The 20,161-nt window shown below is 43.3% G+C and overlaps 1 protein-coding gene across 4 annotated transcripts in view; it reads left to right on the top strand.

Annotated features, from left to right (window-relative positions):
* The window catches only part of tanc2b (tetratricopeptide repeat, ankyrin repeat and coiled-coil containing 2b), a 253,028-nt gene that overhangs the window by 100,139 nt on the left and 132,728 nt on the right, over positions 1-20,161 (top strand). For all 4 annotated transcript variants that reach the window (XM_014179855.2, XM_014179852.2, XM_014179853.2 and 1 more), the window contains one exon: positions 18,054-18,131. In XM_014179855.2, the coding sequence (XP_014035330.1) occupies positions 18,054-18,131 (78 nt within the window). The remainder of the gene's footprint in view (positions 1-18,053; positions 18,132-20,161) is intronic.

Here is a 20,161-nt window from a genome sequence, read left to right as displayed (position 1 = left end):
AGTGACACAATCTAAATGTAATAAATTGAGTACTTTCTGAAGGCACTACATGTATTCTCCTACTTTGAAGGGGTAAGCGGGGTAGGCTCTAGACTAGAGTCTAACCTTTATTTAACTAGGCAAGTCAGTTAAGAAAAAATTGTTATTTATAATGACGGCCTACTCCGGCAAAACCCAGACGACGCTGGGCAAATTGTGCACCGCTCTATTGGACTCCCAATCACGGCCAGATGTGATACAGCCTGGATTCGAAACAGGTACTGTAGTGACACCTCTTGCACTACTGAGATGCAGTGCCTTAGACCGCTGCGCCATTCGGGAGCCCAAACCTATCAGGGCTATGTATGTAAATATATTCAAATTTGTATCAGCACGCCCACATGATCAGACTGAGCAAAAAGAGGTAAAATTATAAAAAATATATTTGCAGATTTTCATAAAATAAACGCACACAATGATTTAGTAGGCATACAGTGATTTAAAAATACAATTAACAAGACTTTATGGGGGCCCATTATTTTCAAATGTATAGGGGACAGATTGGAGTGGCAGCTATCTCTTAAACTTTTAATGGTTGAGCATTTTGCCCTGTAGTTGCTGCCAGTTTCGGAGCCCTTGTTAAGGCCTCTAGAAGTGCAAGTGATCTAAAACACCAAATATTAATTGATATACTGTAATGTTTTAACACATTGCCTAGCAGCCAATCTGCTTGCACCAATCCCATGTAATTACAGTAAAATACTGTAAAATCTCACCCCAATTAATTTCATTTATATTCATTCATTCATTACGATTACAGTAGAATTGACTTTTTTTTTTACAGTATAATAGTCAATTATAGAGTATCTTACTGTGTCATTACACAGTGCTTGCTTTGATACTGTATTAGGATTACAGTAGTTGTACTGAAATATGAAATACAGTAACTTGGGGCGGCAGCGTAGCCTAGTGGTAAGAGCGTTGGACTAGTAACCGAAAGGTTATAAGTTCGAATCCCCAAGCTGACAAGGTACAAATCTGTCGTTCTGCCCCTGTTCCTAGGCCATCATTGAAAATAAGAATTTGTTCTTAACTGACTTGCCTAGTTAAATAAAGGTAAAAAAATATATATATATTTGCTACTTTGCAGCCTGTCACTGTCACATTCGCCTAAGCTAGCCTCGCCCTGTCTTCCTTCCCTCCCTCTCAGGGCTAATACGTTGGGGAGAGGCAGAGTGGACACATGCACGACCACCCGGCACTCATTCACCCTCAGATTCAGACTTTACAAAATGCCCTGTGCAGAGTAGAGCAGACACTCTGGATGTAGCTACCCAAACCCACCCTTAGATTCAGACTATAGGCTTCCAGTCATGCCAGACAGAAAGAATGTTTACACATTCTGTTGTGTTTTCAGGAAGAACAGGAGTGCTAATCCATTTAAGATAACTATAATTGTTTCTTTATTTGCTTATTTGAATTCACATTAGCTTTTGCAGAAGCAGCAGCTACTCTTCCTGGGGTAATTGCCAAGTCATATCCTCTCAAATATATATCTTCTTAAATTACTGGGTAAAGTGATTGTTTTGGCAGAGGTTTACAAGCTGGCAGTCACATACTGTGTTCTCTACTTTATTTCTATTTTTGTAAAATAATGTTTAATTATTCAAGCCTGCTTGTTCACAGTTCACTCCTCTGCCTGCAATGGAGATGTTGCGTTTGTGTGTGTTCTTGTGTGAGGCATCTATTGCCAGTGTGGTTCAGTACAGGATGAGTGATTGCATTGCTAACTAAGGATAAGGATAAGGGAGCGTGAGGGAAAAGGGCATACTCTCTCCCCATTTTCTCTCTCTCTCTCTCTCTCTCTCTCTCTCTCTCTCTCTCTCTCTCTGTGTGTTCTCCTTTATCTCCCTCCCTCCCTCTTTCTGTCTCTCTCTACTCTTCCCCCTCTCTCTCCTTTCTTTCATCCCTCCCCTCCCTCTATATTCTCCTCTCTCTCTCCTCTCTGGACTAATGGTTGCCCCCTGCCGTTTGAAAGCTCTGTACTCAGATTGGAATAGAAGAACAGATAATGACACCGTTCATATCTGACAACAGATGACGTCTCTCCTCTCGGGTAGAGTTTTTTTCTTCTCCAAAGCAATATTTTCTCAGTTCATACGGTCATTGTATTGTTACTGTACTGTTGTTGTTAGGGGACAGGTTTGTGTCACACAAAGGACTGTTTATCGCCATGACACAGACACTGATGTTATGACGCAAACTGTTGTTGCCCGCATATTAACCCAATGCTCATCCTTGATTCTCCTATTCAAAATCAATGGTTTATTTAAATGCCGTCTGTGTAGATTGATAGATTACTCACGCATTATTATTGACCTCTGTGCGTCCCAAATGGCACCCTATTCCCTATTGTGCACTATTTTTGACCAGGGCTTATAGGGCTCTGATCAAAAGTAGTGCACTCTAAAGGGAATAGTGTGCCATTTGGGACAGGCTCTTAGTCTTCCTCTATTATGCTTCGTTTATGTCAGAATCAGGACCTTTTGCCATTTATTTACCTGGTATACAATAGTTTGTGCAGTAAACAGTAGACAGTAGAGACTGACATATGCCTCCATAGCAGGGTACTCACATCTCCTACAGTACACTGGAGGTCAGAGAGGGTCAGAGGGAGACGGGGAAGAGAGAAAAGGCGGTAGAGAGAGAGTGAAGGTGATAGTGATTTGGGTGATGGTAGCTAGCCTTGAGTGCCAGAAATGCACTTTGTAAATAAAATACACTATCATTATTATTTTTATTATGGCAGTAGAGAGAGAAATTGAAACTGAAATTGAAAAAGCTCAGTTAGCTTGGTGCTGCTTCTTTATGTATAAAATATGGATTCCAAAAAAGTCAGTCCTCCGTGGTGCTGATCAATGGAACGCCTCGAGGAAGACCAGGAGCTATAATGTGCTCTCGCTCTCTCTCTCACTCACGCTCTTCCTCCATCTCACTCTTATTTCTGCCTGAGGAGAACCAAGGAACCAGGGACGAGTAGTCAGTCACTTCACACGCAGGCACTACCTCCATATTCTTTCAGTGTTATGTATAGCGGTGTTTTGTGTGTCTTTGTATAATTTAAGGCCACTAGTACCTCAGGCTGCTGGTTGGTTATGTGTCTCTCTGGTGAAGCCCACCCACTCAATACTGCGACAGACCTTTTTTTAGAGGCACAGAGTGTGCCTCTCTTTATCTCTTTCTCTCTCATCCTTTTCTCCTCTCTCTCTCTCTCTCTCTCTATACTTCCTGTTCCACTAACAACACCTTCCAGGACCCTGTAGAGAGGTAGAGATGGCGGCCAGCGCCTGACGCAGATCAGGCCCTCTCATGCGTCACCGTCCATGGCCTTTGTACTGTCTGGCTAATTGTACGGTACAGCCACCCTGCCTCACAGAGAGAGATGAGTATGTTATGAGGACATGAAAGGATTCAGCAGAATGGTCTAATTGAGGGCAATTCCATGAAAATGGAATTAGGCTGAGACTCAGATATTTCACTTTAAAATGTATACCCGAACAAGAACCATTGATTTCAAAGTTTAACAAACCAGAGAACTCTATGCACAAGGACTAATCTTCCAAAGATTTTACAAAACACATTTACAGGAAGAACTATGCAGATGTACAGTTTTCCAGGAAATTCATTACTGCGTAAATTGTTCAAATTGTTCACCCGCTGCTCCGAGTGGCGCAGCGGTCTAAGGCACTGCATTTCAGTGCTAGAGGCATCACTACAGACTCTGGTTCGATCCCGGGCTGTCTCACAACTGGTCGTGATTGGGAGTCCCATAAGGCGGCGCTCAATTGGCCCAGTGTTGTCTGTGTTAGGGGAGGGTTTGGCTGGGGTAGGCCATCATTGTAAAATAATAATTTGTTCTTAACAGACTTGCCTAGTTAAATAAAAAAATATGCATATACAGTGAGTGTACAAAACATTAGGAACACTCGCTCTTTCCATTACATAGACTGACCAGGTGAAATCTATGTTCCCTTATTAAATCTACTTCAATCAGTGTAGATGAAGGGGAGGAGACAGGTTAAAGAAGGATTTTTAAGCCTTGAGACAATTGAGACATGGATTGTATGTGTGCCATTCAGAGGGTGAATGGGCAAGACAAAAGATTTCAGTGCCTTTGAGCGGGGTATGGTAGTAGGTGCCAGGCGCACCGATTTGAGTGTGTCAAGAACTGCAACGCTGCTGGGTTTTTCACACTCAACAGTTTCCCGTGTGTATCAAGAATGGTCCACCTCACAAAAGACATCCAGCCAACTTAACACAAATATGGGAAGCATTGGAGTCAACATGGGCCAGCATTCCTGTGGAACGCTTTCGACACCTTTGTATTCCATGCCCTGATGAATTGAGGCTGTTTTGAGGGCAAAAGGTGGGATGCAACTACATTTTAGGAAGTGTTCATAATGTTTTGTACACTCAGTGTTGTATGGTTTGTTAAAGTTTGAAATTAATGTTTTTGTTTGGCATACATTTTAAGGTGAAGAATCTGAGTCTCAGTGTAATTCCTTTACCATAGAATTTCTCTTGATGCTGGTTTAAGCTATGTTTGTGATTTTGTAACATTTTAACTGCTTTTGTTAACCTGTCTGTGTATAGTGGAGTATGTTGTTCGTGCTGTGCTGCAGCACCTGAAGCCTATGATTAAATTAATTCCAAGTATGGTTCCCCTTGTTGTGTTGTCTGTTCACTACTGTAGAACATCTACTGAAAAAAAAGGTCATACCTGGGAGGGCTTAGGGGGAGAGAAGGGAAGCAGACGCTGAAATGAATTACATAACATTATATTATGATAGCCGCAAGCTCAGCAGAATATGAGATAACATTGAAACAAATGAACCTATATTGTAGTCTGCATTGTTTGGATGTACTGTACTCTTTTACCCTTTTATTGAAAATATGAGGCATCGACTGCTCCGCAAATTGGAAAACGCCAGTGATTCGAAAGTTTGCGCTTAGTCTAAATAAACATGTACTGTAGCTAGAAACATAACTAAAGCTGTCATTCCATCAAGGGTTTGTGGAAATTGCATTCTATATCTCAGGGCCAGCCCAACAAATAAGTGACATGTGGAAACTGAGTGCCCCCCTCCCCTGAGAGTTAAAATATTAACGTACAAAAGGTGCAATTTCGAAATTTGGTTGTACATCAGCAGTTTTCTTCTTGTTCTGTCAGTCACTGACAGCCCCTCAATTAGCCCATTTCAGCTACATCGGGCCTCCATTGATTTTGTTAGTCTCATTCAGATACCATATGAACATGACATAGGTCATGGAAAAATGCGTAGGAAATTAGCTTTTAAGCTGCAAAATGTTCTCTCCACCCTTGGCAAAATGTGTAGAATTGCAGGTAATTAGCTTTAAAACTGCAAAATGTTATCTCCACCACAATCCGGGTAACCCCATGGCAAAATGAGTAGATTTGCATTAAAGGTACAATGGGCAGAATTCACCCCTTAATTTCCTGGTTGCTAAAATTTGAATGGTTCGCCTAATTTCAGTTTATATGAAAGAAAGTGCATTCAGAAAGTATTTTCCCACATTTTGTTACATTACAGCCTCATTCTAAAATTGATTAAATCATTTTTTCCCTCAATCTACACACAATAGCTCATAAGGATCAAGCAAAAACTGGAAATTTAGAAATTTGTACAAATGTATAAAAAATAATACATTTACATAGGTATTCAGACCCTTTACTCAGAACTTTGTTGAAGCACCTTTGGTAGTGATTACAGCCTCGAGTCTTCTTGGGTATGATGCTACAAGCTTGGCACACCTGTATTTGGGGAGTTTCTCCCATTATTCTCTGCAGATCCTCTCAAGCTCTGTCAGGTTGGATTGGGAATGTCACTGCAGTCTCTCCAGAGTTGTTCGATCAGATTCAAGTCCTGGCTCTGGCTGGGCACTCAAGGACATTCAGAGACTTTTCCCGAAGCCACTCCTGCATTGTCTTGGCTGTGTGCTTAGGGTTGTTGTCCTGTTGGAAGGTGAACCTTCGCCCCAGTCTCAGGTCCTGAGTGCTCTGGAGCAGGTTTTCATCAAGGATCTCTCTGTACTTTCCTCTGTTCATCTTTGCCTCGATGCTGACTAGTCTCCCAGTCCCTGCCACTGAAAAACATCCCCACAGCATGATGCTGCCACCACCATGCTTCACCGTAGAGATGGTGGCAGACGTGACACTTGGCATTCAGGCCAAAGAGTTCAATCTGCGTTTCATCAGACCAGAGAATCTTGTTTCTCATTGTCTGAGAGTCTTTTAGGTGCCTTTTGGCAAACTCCAAGCAGGTTGTCGTGCTTTTTACTGAGGAGTGGCTTCCGTCTGGACCCTCTACCATAACAGTCTGATTTGTGTAATGTTGCAGAGATGGTTGTCCTTCTGGAAGGTTCTCCCATCTCCACAGAGGAACTCTGCATCTCTGTCAGAGTGACCATCGGGTTCTTGGTGACCTCCCTGACCAAGGCCCGTCTCCCGGCTTAGTTTTTGCTCACACATGCACTTTCAACTGTGGGACCTTATATAGACAGGTGTATGCTTTTCCAAATCATGCCCAATCAATTGAATTCACGACAGGTGGACTCCAATCAAGTTGTAGAATCATCTCAAGGATGATTAATGGAAACAGGATGCACCTGAGCTCAATTTCAAGTCTCATAGCAAAGGGTCAGAATCCATATGTAATGAAGGTATTTCTGTTTTTTATTTTTTCAATATATTTGCAAAAATTTCGAGAAACATGTTTTCACTGTGTCATTATGGGTATTGTGTGTAGATTGTTGAGGAAGATTTTTTATTTCATCTATTTTAGAACAAGGCTGTATTGTAACAAAGTGTGGAAAAAGTCATGTGGTCTGAATACTTTCCGAATGCACAGTATAGTGTTGAAAATCATTGTAACACCTAGAACGCTGTGAAATGTCTTTTTAAATATGCCAAAATATAATATTTTGAGCTGTTTGAAGCTGGTGTACAAAACCGAGAAGTAAAAAGACCAAAAGCAAAACTTAAGAATGTGATGCATAGAAATAGCGCACAGAACAGATCTGAAACTTTTCAGACTTTGTTTCAGTGAGAATGACAGATCTATAACTCACATTTCTATGTGAATTATGTCAGCCTACCAGAAAAGCTACATACTGCACCTTTAAATTAGCTTTCAAACTGCAAATGTTCTCTCCAACCCATGGTAAAATGGGTACAATTGCAGAGAATTTGCTTTAAATCTGCAACATTTTCTCTACGCGTTAGCCGTCCTTCCATCAGCCGTCCCTCCATCTTGTCACACCTGCATTATGCTGCTGTGTCTCCCTGGGGGATTAATCACTCTATATCCCTCCTTCCCTCTTTTCCTAGTGGAAGTAGCTAGTCCAACTGGCTCAGCACTCAGGTCCTTTCTCAAGGTAACATTACATAAGAGCTGACAGCATTGTCTCAGAGTGCTGAGGCTATAGGATAATACAGAGGGTGACAAACTGCCTTCCCTTCCCTTGCCTCACTTACCCGCACGCACACACACACACACACACACACACACACACACACACACACACACACACACACACACACACACACACACACACACACACACACACACTATGGAAGGGCCCTGGTCAGTAGTGCACTATAAAGAGAATAGGTTGCCATTTCAGATGCACCCCAGCTAGGCGAGCAACAAGGGTACACTCTTAGAAAAAATGGTGCGATGTATAACCTAAAAGGGTTCTTCGGCTGTCCCCATAGGAGAACCCTTTGAAGAACCCATTTTTGGTTCCAGGTAGAACCCTTTCCACAGAGGGTTCTACATGGAACCCAAAAGGATTCTACCTGGAATCAAAAAGGGTTCTACCTGGAGCCAAAAAGGATTCTCCCATTGGGACAGACGAAGAATCCTTTTGGAACCCTTTTTTCTAAGAGTGTAGAAAAATCACTACTATGGCCTAATACAATTCAGCTCGGTCCGTGCAGTTAATTCAGAGTGTTGAGGCTATAGGACCTTGTATACCTGCAGAGGGATACTGACTCACTGACTGAAATGCCATGAGCTGGCCCTTGAGTGTCAGACTGGCCGGTCACTGACAAAGTCTGCAGCATGATCATTCTCCGTTGCCTCGGGATGACACATCAAAAAGGACTGCACTGTACCAGAGCAACTTCACCCGATGCTTTGTAACAGTGTAACGGTAATTCATGCTTTTAGAGTGAAAGACTGTCTCCCAGACATATGAAGGTCAATGAAGTCTCTTGGTGCACTAACTAATGACTGCTGTTATCTACCCACACAGTGAACCCAGAGAGCTACAGAGCTAGCTGAACCTCTCTGTGAGGATGGTGTCACCCTGACTTTTCTAAAGGGAAACAGAGCAGAGGAGCAGTGGGGGCTGCTTAGGGGAGGATGACTCATAATAATGGTTGGAACGGACTAAAGGGATTGGCATCAAACACATGGTTTCCATGTGTTTGATGTATTTGATATCATTCCGCTCCAGCCATTACCACGAGCCCGTCCTCCCCAATTAAGGTGCCACCAACCTCCTGTGCAGAGGACAGTGTTCCAGATAGACACTGTTAGAATGAGGCATTCCCTTTGGCACACTCTGGCATTTAAAACCTGGGAAATAATTGACCACTTAAACTGTCTGGGCTCTGCCATAAGACAATTTTCTGACAGAACACAACCCTCCGTGTACATCGTAAATGTGACTGAATTTTTTTTACATATATATATTTTTTAAATATACTTCATGGGATAACTCAGAGGTTATTGTGATTATTATGGAGAGATTATTCTGTGATGGGCTTATATTTCAGTAGAGGCTGGCTAAGACATTTTGACAGTTGTAGTCTGTTGAATACACTGCTGACTTGAGCAGTTGACAGATGATCTACAGTTGAAGTCGGAAGTTTACATACACCTTCGCCAAATACATTTAAACTCAGTTTTCACAATTCCTGACATTTAATCCTAGTAAAAATTCCCTGTTTTAGGTCTGTTAGGATCACCACTTTATTTTAAGAATGTGAAATGTCAGAATAATAGTAGAGGGAATGATTTATTTCAGCTTTTATTTATTTCATCACATTCCCAGTGGGTCAGAAGTTTACATACACTCAATTAGTATTTGGTCCCATTGCCTTTAAATTGTTCAACTTGGGTCAAATGTTTCGGGTAGCCTTCCACAAGCTTCCCACATTAAGTTGGGTGAATTTTGGCCCATTCCTCCTGACAGAGCTGGTGTAACTGAATCAGGTTGGTTGGCCTCCTTGCTCGCACACGCTTTTTCAGTTCTGCCCACAAATGTTCTATAGGATTGAGGTCAGCGCTTTGTGATGGCCACTCCAATACCTTGACTTTGTTGTCCTTGGCCATTTTGCCACAACTTTGGAAGTATGCTTGGGGTCATTGTCCATTTGCGACCAAGCTTTAACTTCCTGACTGATGTCTTGAGATGTTGCTTCAATATACCCACAATTTTCCTCCCTCATGATGGCGTCCATTTTGTGAAGTGCACCAGTCCCTCCTGCAGCAAAGCACCCCCACAACATGATGCAGCCTTACCCATGCTTCACGGTTGGGATGGTGTTCTTCGGCTTGCAAGCCTCCCCCTTTTTCCTCCAAACATAACGATGGTCATTATGGCCAAAGAACAGTTCTATTTTTGTTTCATCAGACCAGAGGACATTTCTCCAAAAAGTACGATCTTTGTCCCCATGTCCAGTTGCAAACTGTAGTCTGGCTTATTTATGGCGGTTTTGGAGCAGTGGCTTCTTACTTGCTGAGCGGCCTTTCAGGTTATGTCGACATCAGACTTGTTTTACTGTGGATATAGATACTTTTGTACCTGTTTCCTCCAGCATCTTCACAAGGTCCTTTGCTGTTGTTCTGGGATTGATTTGCACCTTTCGCACCAAAGTACGTTCATCTCTAGGAGACAGAATGTGTCTCCTTCCTGACGGCTGCGTGGTCCCATGGTGTTTATACTTGTGTACTATTGTTTGTACAGATGAACGTGGTACCTTCTGGTGTTTTGCTCCCAAGGATGAACCAGACTTGTGGAGGTCTACAATTTTTTTTCTGAGGTCTTGGCTGATTTCTTTTGATTTTCCCATGATGTCAAGCAAAGAGGCACTGAGTTTGAAGGTAGGCCTTGAAATACATCCACAGGTACACCTCCAATTGACTCAAATGATGTCAATTAGCCTATCAGAAGCTTCTAAAGCCATGACATAATTTTCGGTCATTTTCCAAACTGTTTAAAGGCACAGTCAACTTAGTGTATGTAAAATTCTGACCCACTGGAATTGTGCTACAGTGAATTATAAGTGAAATAATCTGTTTGTAAACAATTGTTGGAAAATTACTTAGGACATCTACTTTGTGCATGACACAACTGACTTGCCAAAACTCTAGTTTGTTAACAAGAAATTTGTGGAGTGGTTTGAAAAACGAGTTTTAATGACTCCAACCTAAGTGTGTATAAACTTCCGACTTCAACTGTAGGTGTAGCTGAAGCTGTAGATGGCTAGAGCAGGAGACATGGCCTCTTTGGTTAGAATGAGAAGATGCATCTCTTCAGTCTAGTCTAGGCCCCTCCACTTTCCTGTACCTAGTGTAATGATCCATTGATCTGTGTGGATAGCAGCAGTGTATTCTGACTGTGAACTCTGGTAACAACAGAGGAATCTACCAGTAGAGAATCTGTCTGTTCCCAACCCATCCACAATCTGGCTGGCTGGTCTCTGATAAGACCCCTGTTCACAATGCAAAATGTTTGGACTTGTTTTAAGTTTTTCCATTTCTAGGCCCATTGACTTAGGTCAGATAGTACGCCATTTGATTGAGGGATTAGCGTTGCATCTCCAGCCCCAATAGATTTCACTCTATTGATTTACTATGATTTCATCGTGACTCTTTTTAGTTTGGTTGTTTCAAGGATAACAAGGATAACACATTTGGATATAATAGTGTGATGCTTTCAGCGAGGCTGTGTAGACTGAAACAACCAAACAAAAAATAGTCTAGACAGCATTACTGAAAGCATCACATTATATCCACGTGTTATTCTTAAAACAAGCAAACCAAAAATAAAGATAGCAGAATAGACCCTTGTCAAAGTGGTGAGGGTGGTGTTGGCAGGTAGGAACCAGGGTAGCAGAATGAGACGGTGTCAACCTCTCACTGCCCCAGTTCTCACACTAACACACTCCGGCCCTCTGGGTCATTTTATCAGTCTATCGACAAGCTAGATCTTTCCACCAGCAGCCCAATCTATCCTGTATGGGCACAACAGCACACTGTGCACAGATGTACAGTATCTGTATTTGTGGGTTTATGATCGGGAGATATACACAAGTGTTTGTTTGGGTGAATACACACACACAGGACCCTTTGATGGTAACACATTTGGTGCATCCGCCATTGCCAGAGTACACAACCCTTAGCAATAAAGACTCACACCGCTTTGTACTTCGGTGGCAAGCCAAGCTCTACTACAGACAGAGAGGAAATATATTGTCTTAGATAACTTTCAAACAACGGCTTGGTTTATAAATGGGCTGACTTGTTGCCAGTGGGATGTGTGATTTAGGAATAAATCATGATATGCCACAAAGCCCCTTGCAGTGTTAGGCTGCATCCCAAATGTCACCCTATTCACTTTTTAGTGCACTACTTTTAACCAGGGCCCATACGGCTCTGACCAAAAATAGTGCCCTATATAGGAAATAAGGTGCCCTTTGGGATAAGGTAGATCACTGTAGCCTAAGATAGGGACTCGGCCTTGTCAAACAGACCCTGTAGTGGAGAGGCAAAGCGGGCGCTGGCCCATCGACCCCCTAATCCAGCCCTGCTCTATCCACTGTGGTTAATCCACACTTTTACACTCATCATTTGTTGCTGCTACTCTGTTCTTTATTTTACTCTTATTATTATCTATCCTGATGCCTAGTCACGTTACCCTGCCTTTATGTACATATCTACCTCAAATACCTCATACCCCTGCACATTGATCTGGTACTGGTACTCCCTGTATATAGCTCCACATTGATCTGGTACTGGTACTCCCTGTATATAGCTCCACATTGATCTGGTACTGGTACTCCCTGTATATAGCTCCACATTGATCTGGTTCTGGTACTCCCTGTATATAGCTCCACATTGATCTGGTACTGGTACTCCCTGTATATAGCTCCACATTGATCTGGTTCTGGTACTCCTGTATATAGCTCCACATTGATCTGGTACTGGTACTCCTGTATATAGCTCCACATTGATCTGGTACTGGTACTCCCTGTATATAGCTCCACATTGATCTGGTACTGGTACTCCTGTTTGTAGCTCCACATTGATCTGGTACTGGTAATACCTGTATATAGCTCCACATTGATTTGGTACTGGTCCTCCCTGTATATAGCTCCACATTGATCTGGTACTGGTACTCCCTGTATATAGCTCCACATTGATCTGGTACTGGTACTCCTGTATATAGCTCCACATTGATCTGGTACTGGTACTCCCTGTATATAGCTCCACATTGATCTGGTACTCCCTGTATATAGCTCCACATTGATCTGGTACTGGTACTCCTGTATATAGCTCCACATTGATCTGGTACTGGTACTCCCTGTATATAGCTCCACATTGATCTGGTACTCCTGTATATAGCTCCACATTGATCTGGTACTGGTACTCCCTGTATATAGCTCCACATTGATCTGGTACTGGTACTCCTGTATATAGCTCCACATTGATCTGGTACTGGTACTCCCTGTATATAGCTCCACATTGATCTGGTACTGGTACTCCCTGTATATAGCTCCACATTGATCTGGTACTGGTACTCCTGTATATAGCTCCACATTGATCTGGTACTGGTACTCCCTGTATATAGCTCCACATTGATCTGGTACTGGTACTCCCTGTATATAGCTCCACATTGATCTGGTACTGGTACTCCCTGTATATAGCTCCACATTGATCTGGTACTGGTACTCCTGTATATAGCTCCACATTGATCTGGTACTGGTACTCCTGAATATAGCTCCACATTGATCTGGTACTGGTACTCCTGTATATAGCTCCACATTGATCTGGTACTGGTACTCCCTGTATATAGCTCCACATTGATCTGGTACTGGTACTCCCTGTATATAGCTCCACATTGATCTGGTACTGGTACTCCCTGTATATAGCTCCACATTGATCTGGTACTGGTACTCCTGAATATAGCTCCACATTGATCTGGTACTGGTACTCCTGTATATAGCTCCACATTGATCTGGTACTGGTACTCCTGAATATAGCTCCACATTGATCTGGTACTGGTACTCCCTGTATATAGCTCCACATTGATCTGGTACTGGTACTCCCTGTATATAGCTCCACATTGATCTGGTACTGGTACTCCCTGTATATAGATCCACATTGATCTGGTACTGGCTGTCTGTATATAGCTCCACATTGATCTGGTACTGGTACTCCCTGTATATAGCTCCACATTGATCTGGTACTGGTACTCCCTGTATATATCTCCACATTGATCTGGTACTGGTACTCCCTGTATGTAGCTCCACATTGATCTGGTACTGGTACTCCCTGTATATATCTCCACATTGATCTGGTACTGGTACTCCCTGTATATAGCTCCACATTGATCTGGTACTGGTACTCCCTGTATATAGCTCCACATTGATCTGGTACTGGTACTCCCTGTATATAGCTCCACATTGATCTGGTTCTGGTACTCCCTGTATATATCTCCACATTGATCTGGTACTGGTACTCCTGTATATAGCTCCACATTGATCTGGTTCTGGTACTCCCTGTATATAGCTCCACATTGATCTGGTACTGGTACTCCCTGTATATAGCTCCACATTGATCTGGTACTGGTACTCCTGTATATAGCTCCACATTGATCTGGTACTGGCTGTCTGTATATAGCTCCACATTGATCTGGTACTGGTACTCCCTGTATATAGCTCCACATTGATCTGGTACTGGTACTCCCTGTATATAGCTCCACATTGATCTGGTACTGGCTGTCTGTATATAGCTCCACATTGATCTGGTACTGGTACTCCCTGTATATAGCTCCACATTGATCTGGTACTGGTACTCCCTGTATATAGCTCCACATTGATCTGGTACTGGTACTCCCTGTTTATAGCTCCACATTGATCTGGTACTGGCTGTCTGTATATAGCTCCACATTGATCTGGTACTGGTACTCCCTGTATATAGCTCCACATTGATCTGGTACTGGTACTCCCTGTTTATAGCTCCACATTGATCTGGTACTGGTCCTGCCTGTATATAGCTCCACATTGATCTGGTACTGGTACTCCCTGTATATAGCTCCACATTGATCTGGTACTGGTACTCCCTGTATATAGCTCCACATTGATCTGGTACTGGTACTCCTGTATATAACCTCAAATTGATCTGGTACTGGTACTCCCTGTATATAGCTCCACATTGATCTGGTACTGGTCCTCCCTGTATATAGCTCCACATTGATCTGGTTCTGGTACTCCCTGTATATAGCTCCACATTGATCTGGTACTGGTACTCCCTGTATATAGCTCCACATTGATCTGGTTCTGGTACTCCCTGTATATAGCTCCACATTGATATGGTACTGGTACTCCTGAATATAGCTCCACATTGATCTGGTACTGGTACTCCTGTATATAGCTCCACATTGATCTGGTACTGGTACTCCCTGTATATAGCTCCACATTGATCTGGTACTGGTACTCCTGTATATAGCTCCACATTGATCTGGTACTGGTACTCCCTGTATATAGCTCCACATTGATCTGGTACTGGTACTCCTGTTTATAGCTCCACATTGATCTGGTTCTGGTACTCCCTGTATATAGCTCCACATTGATCTGGTAGTCCTGTATATAGCTCCACATTGATCTGGTACTGGTACTCCTGTTTATAGCTCCACATTGATCTGGTACTGGTACTCCCTGTATATAGCTCCACATTGATCTGGTACTGGTACTCCCTGTATATAGCTCCACATTGATCTGGTACTGGTACTCCCTGTATATAGCTCCACATTGATCTGGTACTGGTACTCCCTGTATATAGCTCCACATTGATCTGGTACTGGTACTCCCTGTATATAGCTCCACATTGATCTGGTACTGGCTGTCTGTATATAGCTCCACATTGATCTGGTACTGGTACTCCCTGTATATAGCTCCACATTGATCTGGTACTGGTACTCCTGTTTATAGCTCCACATTGATCTGGTACTGGTACTCCCTGTATATAGCTCCACATTGATCTGGTACTCCCTGTATATAGCTCCACATTGATCTGGTACTGGTACTCCCTGTATATAGCTCCACATTGATCTGGTACTGGTACTCCTGTTTATAGCTCCACATTGATCTGGTTCTGGTACTCCCTGAATATAGCTCCACATTGATCTGGTTCTGGTACTCCCTGTATATAGCTCCACATTGATCTGGTACTGGCTGTCTGTATATAGCTCCACATTGATCTGGTACTGGTACTCCCTGTATATAGCTCCACATTGATCTGGTACTGGTACTCCTGTATATAGCTCCACATTGATCTGGTTCTGGTACTCCCTGTATATAGCTCCACATTGATCTGGTTCTGGTACTCCCTGTATATAGCTCCACATTGATCTGGTACTGGTACTCCCTGTATATAGCTCCACATTGATCTGGTACTGGTACTCCCTGTATATAGCTCCACATTGATCTGGTTCTGGTACTCCCTGTATATAGCTCCACATTGATCTGGTACTGGTACTCCCTGTATATAGCTCCACATTGATCTGGTACTGGTACTCCCTGTATATAGCTCCACATTGATCTGGTACTGGTACTCCTGTATATAGCTCCACATTGATCTGGTACTGGTACTCCTGTATATAGCTCCACATTGATCTGGTACTGGTACTCCCTGTATATAGCTCCACATTGATCTGGTACTGGTACTCCCTGTATATAGCTCCACATTGATCTGGTACTGGTAGTCCCTGTATATAGCTCCACATTGATCTGGTACTGGTACTCCTGTATATAGCTCCACATTGATCTGGTACTGGTACTCCCTGTATATAGCTCCACATTGATCTGGTACTGGTACTCCCTGTATATAGCTCCACATTGATCTGGTACTCCTGTATATAGCTCCACATTGATCTGGTACTGGTACTCCCTGTATATAGCTCCACATTGATCTGGTACTGGTACTCCTGTATATAGCTCCACATTGATCTGGTACTGGTACTCCCTGTTTATAGCTCCACATTGATCTGGTACTGGTACTCCCTGTATATAGCTCCACATTGATCTGGTACTGGTACTCCTGTATATAGCTCCACATTGATCTGGTACTGGTACTCCTGTATATAGCTCCACATTGATCTGGTACTGGTACTCCCTGTATATAGCTCCACATTGATCTGGTTCTGGTACTCCTGTATATAGCTCCACATTGATCTGGTTCTGGTACTCCCTGTATATAGCTCCACATTGATCTGGTTCTGGTACTCCCTGTATATAGCTCCACATTGATCTGGTTCTGGTACTCCTGTATATAGCTCCACATTGATCTGGTACTGGTACTCCTGTATATAGCTCCACATTGATCTGGTACTGGTACTCCTGTATATAGCTCCACATTGATCTGGTACTGGTACTCCCTGTATATAGCTCCACATTGATCTGGTTCTGGTACTCCCTGTATATAGCTCCACATTGATCTGGTACTGGTACTCCCTGTATATAGCTCCACATTGATCTGGTTCTGGTACTCCTGTATATAGCTCCACATTGATCTGGTACTGGTACTCCCTGAATATAGCTCCACATTGATCTGGTTCTGGTACTCCCTGTATATAGCTCCACATTGATCTGGTTCTGGTACTCCCTGTATATAGCTCCACATTGATCTGGTACTGGTAGTCCTGTATATAGCTCCACATTGATCTGGTACTGGACTGTCTGTATATAGCTCCACATTGATCTGGTACTGGTACTCCCTGTATATAGCTCCACATTGATCTGGTTCTGGTACTCCTGTATATAGCTCCACATTGATCTGGTACTGGTACTCCCTGTATATAGCTCCACATTGATCTGGTTCTGGTACTCCTGTATATAGCTCCACATTGATCTGGTACTGGTACTCCCTGAATATAGCTCCACATTGATCTGGTTCTGGTACTCCCTGTATATAGCTCCACATTGATCTGGTACTGGTACTCCCTGTATATAGCTCCACATTGATCTGGTACTGGTACTCCTGTATATAGCTCCACATTGATCTGGTACTGGCTGTCTGTATATAGCTCCACATTGATCTGGTACTGGTACTCCTGTTTATAGCTCCATTCTTGAGTATTTTATTCCTCTTTTGTTACCATTTTAATTTTTAAACTGTTCATTGTTGAGAAGGGTTCGTGTTGCAAGCATTTCACTGTAAAAAGTCTACACCAGTTGTATTCGGTGCATGTAACAAATACAATTTGATTTGATTATATCCCTGAGCCAATCTCTCAGTCCTCTGGGCCCACAGTAATTGATCCTCATATAATTAGCCCTTTCAGAAAACGCCTACTGTAGTGTACTGTACCACCAGTCCTATCCTCGCTAGTCTCTCACTCATCCAGAGGGACTAGCTCTGGATCACCACTCCTCTCAGTATTGTAACAGTTCTCTCATGGGCTGGCCCTGGGCTTTGGACTAGGGCCTGGTTGGTGTCTTCAGTCTACATACCAACCCACCTTGATGAAGAAGAATTGGGTGTACTTTGCCAGTTTGCGGGATCGTCTGGGTCCCTGGAGGAGGGGTGTGGAGGGGCTGTGTGTCAGTAGTCTCCTGGGGGTCCTGAGGTGCCAGTCTTGGCTGGTGGAGGATGAGGTGGCCTACCTGGAATGCCAGCCGCACCGCCGCACTCATTCTCTCTCCTTTTCCTGGCATCCCCACGCTCACACTCTCTCCTCTTTCTCTCACTCCTCATCTGCAGATGGAGGGAGTGAGGACCTGCCAGAACCCCGATCGCCCAGTGTAGAGCACCACCACCACCTGAGCCACACCGGTCAAGGTAAGTAGTTACACTACTGGGTGTACTCTACTCTGTGGAGCAAATCCCCTCTCACTCTCTTATCCCCTCCCCTCTTCTCCCCTCCTTTTCCCAATGTATTTGTCTTAGCCACATCTGACCATAATATGAAATATTGTTTCTTCATTCATTCGTCTCTCCTTCCTTCCTTCCTTCCTTCCTTCCTTCCTTCCTTCCTTCCTTCCTTCCTTCCTTCCTTCCTTCCTTCCTTCCTTCCTTCCTTCCTTCCTTCCTTCCTTCCTTCCTTCCTTCCTTCCTTCCTTCCTTCCTTCCTTTATGCTCATACTATTTTCCTGCCTCTCTTTTCTCTCTTCCCTGGAGCAACAGAGAGGGCAGGAGGCTGTTTAAAGGGCTGTATTTTATATGAGTTAACAACAGAGGATTTAATAACTTCTAGAGAAGTGAAGTAATCATTTTGTGGAGAAAGTACACTGTATGCATTTTTATGTTCCTGTAAATTTGTCTGATTCTGTTATCCCTGGAAGTATACACTGGGCAGAAAGAGAAACAATATTGGCAATTGTGTCTGTCAACAATATACAGTAGATGTTATAGACTAGAATTCTTGAGTTCCGCTTCCGTATGACTATTTTAGGCAATATGATTTGCCCATTGGTATCCTTGCTCTTTTTGAGCTGTATGCTTCTGTGAGTGGGTGTGTGTTTGCGTCTGTGTGTTTTGTTCTGTGAAGTGGCTCTAACGCCCTTCAAAAATCCCTGTCTGTCTCAACAATTCAACAAGTAGCACTCAAAATCCCCCCTATCCTTTTGTTCTGAAGTTTTTCGGGACCTAAGCCATTTACCAGGTCAATGTAGCTACAGTACCTCTCGTCTTCTCTCCCCTCACCCTCCCCCAGACCCTTGGCTCACAGAAAACTTTTCTCGGCTCTCAGACGTTTGTGTAAAGGAGAGAAAAGACAACGTGTTCCCTAAAAGGCCGCTTCTCTTGAATTACCCTCTGGTGTGCGTTCACACCCTGCAGACAAACAGACAAACATGAGGGGATTGTCATGCTGAGGGATCTGGCCAAACCACTGCTGCTGCTACAGTACATGCCTCCCTGGCTCAATAGATTTAGTCTCTCAGGCAGAGCTGAAAGCACAGAGATGGGGTATAGTGTGGGTACGCTGTAAGCAGGCCCTGGCTGTGTCTGTCTATATCACAGCCTGGCTGTCACACACACAGCCCTCTATGGGGACTACTGTGGAGTTGTCACTGAGCAGTGTCTGTTAATGGCTCCTGCTGTCTGCTGTCTGCTGTCTGCTATGCTAGCTGATGTTATGTGAAGGTGTTGGCCAGTTGGTGAGACAGCTCTGTCTGTCTGGTGGGACGGGGCCGTCTGGGCTGTGATTCAGTGTTGAGGGAGAAAATGGCTGTAGAGGGTTTTATACAGATATGTTAGTGCGCCAGGGAATGTGAGAATAAAACTTGTGACAAACAGAACTTGTGATATTTAGAGGGAGGTGTTGCTGTTGTTTAGTGATTGCTGCTGTGCTCTTTCAGAAATTCAGCTCCCTTATAGTTTGGTTGTCTTTAGATAATGGTTGCACTCACATCTCTATTCTAGCTACATATCTCTGATGGTTAGACATAGTTCCTGTGTTATATCAGAGATGACGGGTTTCTGGAACATTGTTATTGAGGGAAACAGCGAGGCATCCTGTCATGTAAACAGCATGTGGTGCTTGTCTGCCTGCAGGACTATTATCACTGCTGGGTCAAGCCAGGCAGATCCCAGTCAATACCTCAGCATCATCACTCTCCATGTTTCCACATTCACTTTACTTTACCTTGGACACTGTCAGAAATCATACATGTCGAGAATAAACTACTTCCTATGAATACCCTACCCAGCAAACCAAAATTGGTTCTGTGAAAGTTCCCTGAACATTCATTAGGTCTCTGCAAATGTCCTCATAACACAAAAATGGTCCAGTCGTGCTGATGATTAAAGAATGTTTGTATAAAACATTAGCCAGATGTTGCAAGAAATTTCCTAGAACAAATTTAATC

Source organism: Salmo salar, chromosome ssa28 (assembly GCF_905237065.1).
Source record: "Salmo salar chromosome ssa28, Ssal_v3.1, whole genome shotgun sequence".
Lineage (NCBI taxonomy): Eukaryota > Metazoa > Chordata > Actinopteri > Salmoniformes > Salmonidae > Salmo > Salmo salar.
Note: the sequence above shows the minus strand (reverse complement) of the source record. Positions and strands in the feature narration are given on the sequence as shown.